Source organism: Cynara cardunculus (assembly GCF_001531365.2).
Source record: "Cynara cardunculus var. scolymus isolate 2C chromosome LG 12, CcrdV1, whole genome shotgun sequence".
NCBI classification, from domain to species: Eukaryota; Viridiplantae; Streptophyta; class Magnoliopsida; order Asterales; family Asteraceae; genus Cynara; species Cynara cardunculus.
The window spans coordinates 2,127,873-2,139,392 of record NC_037539.1 but is presented as its reverse complement, the minus strand read 5'-3'; the positions used below and the strand labels follow the sequence as shown (position 1 = coordinate 2,139,392).

The following is an 11,520-nucleotide window of genomic DNA, read 5'->3' as shown; positions in this document are numbered from 1 at the left end:
TTATTTTATTATAATTTAATTTAAGTTTAATAATGAAATAATTTATTTTTAGTTTAATATTATAAATTTTATAAAGATAATAATTAAGTATTATGTTAGAATTCAATAATTATCTTAATTATATTTTAGATTTTTATATTTAAAATGAGATGTTTATCTTGTATTTGATGAAATAAGATAAGGATGAAATCGTTTAGAGATGAACGGGTTTAGGAATGGCTTTAACAGGTTGTACCATTAGCAATAGAGGTTGTCTTTAAGAGTTTTTAAGAGTTTTAGCCAAATGCTTTATAAAATAGTATAGATAAGGGGTTGTTTGTTTACCTTTTAGTAGTTTCATTAAGAAGCTGTATCTGAATCGTTAAGAGATGAATCTTGTTTGACAAAGAAAAAGTTTGCCACCAAAGGACTCTTGACCTAGCGGTATGTGAGTCATTGGCCTCATAGGAGGTCAAAGGTTCAAACCTCACCAAAAGTGAGAAGAGTATGTGAGTTTATGTGTTCTATTTGCTGTATATAAATATTATATACTTCAAAAAAAATCTGTCTCTTAATGGTTCTAAATACTCTAAATGATTTTGTATTATGGGTCTCTCTCTTAACCATTCAGCATCCTAATTCCATTGTAAACAATTATATTTCATTTTGTGTTGTATCACGAGAGTTTTTTAATCATTCTGACCACTTAATCTTTCTATATTAAACCATTCAGCAACTGTCAAACAGCGCCTAAGATATTTAATTTAAAAATAAAAACAACTTATAAAAACAACATTAAGGGGTCGTTTACCAAACGCTTACTCGGGTAAGCGCTTACCAAATCACATTATCTTATCGGATGAATATGACAATAACCAAGAATCTTACCCGGTAAAAGCGAGACAAGGAACAAGAGTCTTACCCGGTAAGTGAAGGCGACCCGACTCTTACCACGGTAAGAGCTTATCGGGTAAATTATTGCATACGATTTTGTTTTGATGGACTAAAATCTTACCCGGTAAATAAGTAATAGTGTTGAGTTTTATCGATAAACACTTATCGAATAAGTTTTCAGTAAACGACCCCTAAATCTTTATAAAATATCATAGTCACCACTACAAAAATTTGTAAATGCACTATGATTTTTGATTTCACTAAATCTTATCACCATTTAGGGAAATCTTGAAAATAACACATTACATGGTCAACATATATTTTCTAAAAGTCAAACAATTCCACTTATGGGAATTTATGAAATTAAATTTGATGGGTTCTTTTTAATTTGTTAAACCTCTTTTTGATGTTTTTTTTCTGATAAATTGAATGAAAATTCCAATTAAATATTTTACTGAAAAATAAAGTAAAAGCAAACATTGATGAGAATCTAATGTCTTGAGAAGCTACAACGGCGTTTGGTTCGTAAAATGTTTTTTGAAAGAATGGAATTTATCAAATGAATTTGACTTTGAAAGAATGACAATGAAATTTGACCATGTGTTTGGTTGGATGAAATCTGTTAAATGATTTGGAATTTGTCTGTTTAGTTGGTAGAATCTAGCTTCTGAATTAGAATGAATAAATGATAAATTACCGAAATACCTCTTTTAGTGTGGTGGTTGTGGGTGGTGGTTCAGATCGGTGGTGGTCAGTAGTGCTTCAGAACGGTCATGATTCAAAAATGTGGTTTAGATCAGTGGTGGTTGACAGTGTTTCAGATCGATGGTCATTGACAGTGGAAGTCATATGGGTCTGAGTAACTGAAGTAGGGAAGATGGGGATAATTTTATATTTTTGAGAAAATAAGAAGTAATAGAATTGAATTCCTTCTCAATTGTGATGGAATGACCAAATCCATGAACGGTGGAACTTGTGGAATTCAATTCCATTCCATAAGTAAACCAAACGCCTGAATGAAATTTGGTCAACGAAAATGATCATTCTAATTCCTTCATATTATGTCGGAATCCTACGAACCAAACGTCCCCTAAGAGTTCCTCAGTAAGGTTTTCTATGAAGGCTAAGTCATAGCCTAAGATCAGGTTGAAAGTTGTAGTCAGTAGGCAACAGACAAATATTCTTGTACTAACCCTTTTTGGTCCTAAGATATAGAGGAGGACGGATACACTCAAAGATCGTTATCGGTTCATTCAACTAAAACATAATTTAGAAAACACTCAATAAAAGCCAATCACTATTTCCAATTACATTTTTTGGCCCATCTATACCAAAAGTTTAATTATGGATTACATTCAAAACAAAGTTACACATACATTTATGGGTCCATTTGCCTTAATGTATGCATATAAAACACCATAAATATAATTAGGTGTGACAATTTTGTATCAAACTAAGGGACCGTTTACCGAATGCTTACTCGGGTAAGCACTTATTAAGTGACGTTACCGTACCAGATGAATGTGATAAGAACCAAAAATCTTACCCGATAAGAGCAAAACAAGGACCAAAAGTCTTACCCGGTAAGTGACAGTGACAACTCTTACCACGGTTAGTGCTTACCGGGTAAATTGTTGCATATGATGTTGTTTTCGTGGACTAAAATCTTACCCTGTAAGTAAGCGATAGTGTTGAATTTCACGAGTAAGTGCTTACCGGGTAAGTGATTAGGTAAACGGCCCCTAAATCGATTAACGTATGGCCCGAACTGACTTGTAAAAATTAATGGGCGGGCAACTGGGAATGGTGATGAAAAAAAAGGGCAGACCTGTTTGGCCCGTTAATATTTTTATAATTAAAATTTAGAAATAAAATTGATAATTCTTAATATATACCGATTCCCACTTAATTATGGTTCATAATAATAACATTATTTGGAAATCTGAAAACATAATTATCTCAGTTGATCAATTCCGTGTAATCTCATTTGGTCATTTTCTTTATCGATGTTCCATCCATATTTTACACAACAGTTTTTTTAAGGTTATGTACATTGTTATGTTTTTAAGTATATCTTTAAGTTGAAAAAAAATTGTTACGTATTTTGAATTATTTTACATAATTTGTGATTTTATATAAGTTATCTTTTCATAAAATTGTGAAAAGATTTTTTGGCCCGTTACTCATGGGTAAGCCCGGTTTGTGAAAAGTTTTCAAGCCCATAAAAAAGGTCTCGGTTTACTATATTAAGCGCGTTGGACAAGAAAAATGTTAGGTCTAGTCCGAAACCGCAAATGATCAGCTCTAGGTAGTACCACGATCTATGATGTTATATCGGTCAGAATACGAAATATCGGTCAGGACCGATATTCGATATATCGGAAATAGCGGTTAACAATGTTGTCGATTGCTGTTGTTGCTGTCGATTACTCGTTCGTGAAAAGATGATTGCTGACTTGCTGTCGATTGTTGACTTGCTGTTGTTGCTGGTTGCTGTTGTTGCTGTCGATTACTCATTCGTGAAAAGATGAAGTGTGAACTGTGAAGTCGAGTCGTAAAGATGAAAAGAAAGGGAATGGAAGCAGACCGTTGGCGTGAAGGAAATGTTAGCCAGATTTTTGAGACCTAACTTATCCAAAAAATCTAAGCTCATAAAATAAGAGAAGCCCAAAAAATCTAAGCCTATAAAATAAGATAAGCCCAAAAAATTAAACCCTAAAAAATATCGATATATCGGTCGATATTTACCTCAAAATATCGCTAAATATCGGGAAAAAATCGTACAATATCGCCGATATTATCGGGAACGATATTTTGGGCGATATTTATGAAACGATATTTTTTCTACGGCCGATATCCGATATATCGCCGATATATCGACGATATATCGCGATTTTTACAGCATAGACCACGATACCTACTTATTTAGTTGTTTATTAGCTTTTGTATTTTTGATGTATTGACAAGGGGTGCTCATAGGTTGGGTTGATCGGGTTGAGAACATTGAACAACCCAACCCAATGCTTGCGGTTTGGAAAAATCTTAACCCAACCCAACCCAACCCGTACAGGTTAGTCGGGTTGATACTTTGGTATATTAAAATATTCTTCTAACCTTGAATATGTTATTTCTCTACTGATAATTTCTTTTTCATCATCAACCATTTGATACAACTTATTCATATTTCTTACGTATATCACATTCAGTTAATTTTCTCAATTTACATATATATGTTCACAGTTACTGAATGAGTTATATAGAGATATGAATAGATTGAAAMTATGTGTATAYGAAAAGCATACATGATAGTGTAATTGTCTAATGTATATATTAATAGAAATTCAATAATCATATTAAATACAAGAAATAAAATGATATCGGGTTGATCGGGTTCATTGGGTTCAAATAATAATAACTCAATATCAACCCAATACCTACGGTTTGACAATTTTACAACTCGATTAGACATCGGGTTGCTTCGGGTTGGGTTATTTCGCGTTCGGTTGGGTTGGGTTGGGTTGATTGGGTTTTTGAGCACCCCTAGTATTGACTATTAAACATGGTAACTTCAACTTTTTGTTTGAGCATCTGCATGTTTACAAATTTTATTCATTGCAATTAAAAAGCCTTTAAAAACGAAATTTATTATAAACAAAGTCAAAATGTTATTCAAATTTTGAACAAAATTAAGTTTTCATATATGCTATTTGAAATTGGTACAAAACCAGTACCGACGTATATCAACTGGAAAAAATTGGTACCAATTAAGTTGGTACCAAGTATCGTTGGTTGGTACATGATATAAAATTTTGTGTACCAGTTAACCAATTATAATCGATTGTTATATATTATTAGGGAGAAAGAATTTGGTATCATATCAAGTCCATCCCTATTTATAGTCGCGTATGAAAATAATTGTATCATGCGAAATATACAAAATCCCGACAACCAAATAACGCGATAAAGTAAGACTTCATTGTACTATATCGTTAAAACAGCAAACATGTTATTTATACGGTACACGAAAGACGTATATATATACACAAATCTCGTAAGAATTTCGTAGATATCGTAAGCGACATATACAAATCAAAACCGTTTTTGATCCTAATCTGTAACTTAGTTTCAAACTACCAGAACGAAGTATATGAAAGATTCATGCTTCCTCCGTTGTCTTGACGGGAGTCCATTCTTTATTCGTAACGGTTTCCTTCTTTGCACGAGATCTCAATCCAACAAGATATCCGCTTAAAAGACAAAATAATACAACAGCGGCACCCAGAGCATACCACGAATACGATGTTTTCCCACTTTTACCCCTACTATCGTCACTATGTTTACCCTCATCGGTCATCATATTAGTAATTTCACCATTTATGACTTTCCCGGAGGCTAAGATCTCCACCGCGTCGTGTGTCTCTCCGTCATGGTTTCCGATATATGTAAATGTTAGCTTCTCTTTGTTGGCAATGAGTTTGGTGTACCCAAACTCACCACCACGGTATATGGAGCGGGCTGGTTGTGGGAAGATTGGGTCTGTTAGGTGGTTCGGTCTAGGCTCCCAAATGGGTTGCCAGTCCTGACCCGCCATCCCAATCACCACGTGTACAGGGCCGCTCCCACAGGTGAAGTTGTTTATTGGACAAAAACGTTCGTATCTATGAACATGGCCCCATAGGGCTAAATTCACATTGTTGTCCACAAGCAACGGCTCCAAATGCTCGAGCATCTTCTCCCTGATCGGACGATCCCTAACCTCATTGCTCGTTGTATACATCGGTCTATGACCTTGGACTACGACAAATGGTGTTTTCACCCGATCAACCGACTCCAAATCCTTCTTTAAGAACTCGTATTGCTTACTCCCTTTGAGGAAATTCGTCTCCGTCGATAAATACACAAAATGAACAACACCAAAATTAAACGAGTAGTACAAGTTCCGAGTCGCCGGAGCCCGACTCCCGGTCGACTCAGACGAATTTCCAGGCATGTTGAACTTAAGACTATACGGTATTCCACATTCACCACCCCCATCTTTAGCATAGATATACATAGCCCAGTCCGGTTTCCATGGCTGCAACGGCCAATCGTATTCATGATTCCCGATGCAGACATGGTACGGGACTTTTGATGCCACAGGCTCGATTTGGTTGAAGAAATGGTCCCACAACCACGAGTAGCCACGAGCGTAGCTTATATCGCCGATGTGGGAAATCATAGCGGGTTTATCACCGAGTGATTCGATATCACGGGCAATCCATTTAATGGTGGAAATACTTTCATCTTGTGTTCTTACAAAGGTGTTGTATGGTGTTGCAGTTCCCATGTCTCCATATAAGAAAGCTATTGTTTCACCTGAATCTTCATCTGGTGATACAAAGCTGAAGATGTTGCTCCAACCCCCTGCATCACTTCCCACCTATTGCATCAAAGGCTACAATAAGTATTCCATAAATATATTTATATTCTCATTGTATGATTAATAAATATATGAGCATGTTTGGCTAAAAAAAAGAGTATGCTCGAATGGCTCAGCTCGGCTCGACTCAAAAGATTGAATCGAGTTTTCAAACGAGCCGATTCGAACATTAGTGTCATAAAGCTTGGCTAGTTAAGTTAAACGAGTTCTATTTTGCGTTCGAGATCGACTCGAGCTCGAGAATTATTAAGCTCGAGTAGCTCGTTAAAAGCTCGAATCTTTTACCAAAGTTAGATAATTGTTCTGTGAATGGTGCATTTGGTATGCGAATGGGACTGTAGACTGAACTGGACTGGACGAGAGTGAGGTAGGCACCTAATTCTGAAAGGTTTTAGGGTTCTAATTTGACACGGGTAATTTAGTAATTTACCAATCTTGTTCCATCTTCTTGATTTTTCGTTCACCTATTTTGGAGGGACAGAACAAAAATGCATTTTTATCCAACTCGAGTCCTTATCTGTACTGGTCTAATGTTACGCCAAACATGAGACAATAAGTTTTTGTATTATTCTCGCGTACCAAACGCAATAGAAGTGCTCAAATGATACAAAAAAAACGATTCTTATAATGAAATAATTAAGAAATGTTCAAAAGATTGGATGAAACAAGCAGGGGATCAAGTATGCAAACAAAGAAATAAACCATTAATTACACAGAAATAAAAAACAATCAACCAAAAAAAATGAGTTGACCTTGGTCAGCTGAAACAACCATATTAAAGGAAGAAGTAGAAGAAGGATGAAGATCTTGATGACTATCTGTAATCTTGATCAATACCCTAATCTCAACCTTAAGAACCCATGTTGGAATTTAGAGAGAGATCAAAACTTCAGAAAACCATTGAAGATGTGCGTGTGGCATGCAGGACCGGACATAGAACTTGTTGTCTCAAGTTCAGTGTGACATCAGACTGGGACAGGCTAGGATCTGAGTGAGACAAAAATACATTTTTTCTGTCCCAGGTGACAAAATTGGTAATTACCAAACTACCCATGTCAATTTTGAATAGAAAACCCACCAAACAGCCCCTAATCCTCAAAGAAGACAGATAGAAAGTGAGGGGGATTTTTTGAAGATGACAAGAGCCAACAAGAAGTAGTGTGGATGGGTTGAGAAAAGGGAGATGGGTTTTGCCATGAGATTAAAACAGAGAGAAAAAGATAGGTGGTGGGATGAGGGGTATGGTGTTCTTTTTTACTTCTCAATACAAAACATTTGACAAAAACAGCAATTTCCACTCAACACTCGTCTAAATCAGACCTCTTACCTCAGTCAGCACTCACCCACAAGTAGACCATAAGTCTTATCATTGTGATAACAAGGAAACCTTAAATCTATTAAAATTTGCCATCTTTACTATGGGTTGATCTTAAGAACCCTAAACCCCATTGTATTAGGGATCCTTGGGTTTGCAAGGGTTGGGAGAGAGGGTTTTTCTCCTCAGTATTTCATATGCATTTTAAGAAGATATAACCTTCTTCTTGAAAAGGAGAAAACTTGCACTAAGATTCAGCTATCCTAATAAAGATAATTGGGCAATGAAATGGATACTAATCAAAATTGCTAACGGGTTATATCAATGAATCCCTACCAGAAAGAAAAAAAACCTCTTTTACAACCAGTCAAGTGCATATAGAAAGAAAAGGGGTATTTAGCATTTAGCAACCTATTTGTTCACACTCTTGCACAATCCGGGATCTCCATGGCGACCAGTTGCTCTACTCTTTGGGGTAGATGTCAGGTCTGCACGACCACCAACCCATTTCGAGTGGGATCTTTTGGGTCCGTTTTGGTTTGGTTTTAGCAACCTAGACAGCATCAGAAATGAAAATTTCATGGCGGTGTGTTTGCAAAGGAAGTGTTCATGGCTCAAATCCATGTCCATTAGGATGTGAACAATTTAGCTCATGCTAATTGGGTTTGCAAATGAGTGGTTCTTGTCATAGTTTGCTGCAAAAAGAGCCAAGCTTTGTATCTACTCTATGCAAGTAACCGAACAAGACAACATACCAAATTCTTGTGGGGAATATTTTTCAAAACAGTCTCTGTCCGAAAAAACTTAGAAATATCCTAGAGGGTCATTTTGCAAAACAACCTTCTAGAGAAGGTCATTGAGCTAAACTGCTAAATAGTCTCAAGAATATGCCCAATTATAGAAGCAACAAAGAAATTTAAATATCTAATAATGGAACTAATGCATCAAGCATAATAAGCAAGAACATAGAAGTCTTGAATTTTAAGCCTATAAATCAAGAAACAGAGTCCTACCTACTGTAACTTGAAGCAATCATGTTCTTAGAATCCTTGTGGGATTTCTAAATCCTTTGTTTATGAGATTTCAAATCCATGTAATTCTTCAAACCAAACATGGGATTGGAATAGAATTGAATTCCAAATCCTTTCTAATCCTACAAATCAAATGGGACCTTAGGATCATAACTATTAATGGAATGCAAAGTTCTTTGCGTCACAGAAACAACTTCCAATTCAAAATCGACAAGAATTCGCTTTCAATTTTGGGTAAAACCCAATAATTGGTATGATTAATATCTAATTACAATCATGATTTCGTTAAACATGGGTTGGACAAGTAACATACAAGTAACTTGAATTCAAAAAATTCACCAATTAGTTCAGAAAATTACCTTATAGAAATACCTCTTCCCTGGCTTCAAATTCACCATCACTCCATCATGTATAAACCCTGGATCTCTCCATCCAACACTCTGATTCGCCGGAGAATCGCACATATCCTCCATTTCATACCGCCCAACCCTAGTTTCCACCACCTGATCCATCCGATCAGGACCCGACCCGTATCTCACCACACTCTCCTTCCCATGGCCACTCACAAACATGACTCGGATCTCACCTACCTCACCCGTTAATGCTAAATGGATCTGGTCCGGTCCATGACGCTGTTCGAACTCGAATTCCTCCGTTTCCGCCAGCAAATGTTTGGGTTGGGGTAACGGGTTGTGGTCGTGGTCGTGGCGAGTCGGGATGATCTCTGACTCGGACCATCGGAATATCCGTAACTTGTATTTGGATCTGAGGTTAATTAAAGGGATTGTGATGGAACCCGATCCGGATTCCCAGGTGGGAGAGGTGTTGAGGTAGAGATAGCCGATGTAGTTGTAGAGGGAGGAGTTGGGTGGCGAGTAGATGCCGATCCAGTCGAGTTGTGAAGGTGAATCGACTCGGGACCAGTTGATTGTTACCGAGTTGTTTGATTTTGAGAGTGAGTTTGAAGAGATTGAAAGAGAGACTGATTCTGAGATTGAAGGGCCAATAAAAATAGTGAGGAAGAAGAAGAGAGTGATTGATGAATTCATCATCATTTTGGGAATGGAATTGCTAAGATTTGGAGGTTGGATTAATGGAGAAGACGATGAATATAATCTATTGGATTTTGATTAGGAATGAAGGAAAATGGAAAAAGAGTGTTGATGTTTGGTTGATTGATGAAACCCTTTTCTGATTTGTTCTTCCATCGTATTCTTGACAGAGGTCGATATGCCATTTGCCAAGATTGGTGAATGCAGAGTGTGGTTGTACATGATGACCAAACGGTTTTGAGAATGGTTGATAATCAAACCTTTTTTAACCTCAAAAGTTGGTTTTGATTGGTTTAAGTTTGATTTCAAAGATCAAAAGTATTTGAAGTTTACGGGTTTAAATCCAAGGGTGAATAAAAATCTTTTTGTGGCCATGGAGGTTCGAATGTGGTGATTTCGGATTATCTGCAAAACAGATGGTCGTCTTGGGATTAGTCAGCTCGCATAGCGAGTTAGATATCCATGTTAATAATAAAAAAAAATCAAACCTTTTTGGGTTAAATTTTTATTTTAGAAATAAAAAACTTATCTTTGTTAAGGGTATATTTGTTTGTTTTTTAGTTTCTTATGTCTGATTTGTTAATGGATATGTTATTCAAACTGTTTTTTTTTTAATTTTCAGAATCACTCATGTTTTATTGTCCTATTAGGTGGTAAGAGATAAACCAACCTCTTATTCATCTTTTATTGTTCTCCAGACTCTCAGCAAACAACGTTTTCCTAATTGATTAATCTTAATCTATGTTTTCTCTCAATTGATCATTACCAAATCGTTCCTCACATTTGTCAGTTGATGATTCAAATGTGTTAAATACCGATAATAACATATTTTCATTTAAATGAATGTTAACCTATAATTAATCTTGTAAAGGCCACGTCTGTCAGATCAGATATATGTTTGATCCTTGCAAATAGTTTAAAACGTGTGGATTAACAAAAAAGAATCCACTCGATTATAAATTAAAAACAATAAGTTTAAATTGGCTAATAAAAATCTTAAAGAAAATGATGAAAATGTTTTATACTTTTATAGGACCTTCGGTATAGATTAGGTCTTGGTTCGCATCGACATAGAGATGGAGGGTTGGGTTCATGTGAGACCAGCCTGTTTTTTGTGAGACCCCTGAGACAATTTTTTTACACTTCAAACTTCACAGCAAAACACTGTGAAGATAAAAAAAAAAAAAAGTTGAACCTTCATAGCATTTTGCTGTGAAGTTTCAAGTGTAAAAAAGTGGTTTCACAGATCTCAAGAAAACATACTGGTCTCATGTGATCTCAAGTGTAGAGATTGATTGTGGTAACCATGACACATAGACTAGATACGTGGTTAAAAAGATTATCAAAAAACATTTACCACATTGGTGGAGTTCTATCGGCTAAGAAAACATGGGACTAATTTGAAAGACCATGGTGGATAACGACATCTTTGATGAATTGTGGTCGTTGGCGAGGAATTTAAAGATTTTTAGGTTAACTTTTTCCTAAAAAGGCTAATAATCTGATATAGGATTAAAGATTATAAACCCACGTTAATTAAATATTTTAATCATATACTCAACTTAACATAAAGATCAAATCTTTAGAACGGAACGCCAGTATAAATCAAAGAAATTCCATGTGAACCATTTTTTGCAGTTACAGTTACACCAACCTTGTTTTTTTATTTTTTATAATTAACATGGATATTCAACCCGTTATGTGAGCCGACTAATCCCAAGGAAACCATCTGCTTTGTGGGTAGCCCGGAGTCGTCGCATTTGAACCTCTGTGGCCACAATGAAATTTTTATTCCTTATTGGATTTAAACCTGTGACCTCTAGGCACTTT

The 11,520-nt window shown here is 35.9% G+C and overlaps 1 protein-coding gene across 1 annotated transcript; it reads right to left on the bottom strand.

The window, feature by feature from the left end:
* Nucleotides 1-4,826: 4,826 nt before the first annotated feature.
* On the bottom strand, nt 4,827-9,715 carry LOC112523947 (probable inactive purple acid phosphatase 2). Its single transcript, XM_025133627.1, has 2 exons — nt 8,998-9,715; nt 4,827-6,292 (listed from the first exon to the last, which is right to left on the bottom strand). Exons 1-2 carry the CDS (start codon nt 9,691-9,693, stop codon nt 5,030-5,032), a joined length of 1,959 nt encoding a protein of 652 aa, XP_024989395.1. The 5' UTR covers nt 9,694-9,715; the 3' UTR covers nt 4,827-5,029.
* Nucleotides 9,716-11,520: the final 1,805 nt, after the last annotated feature.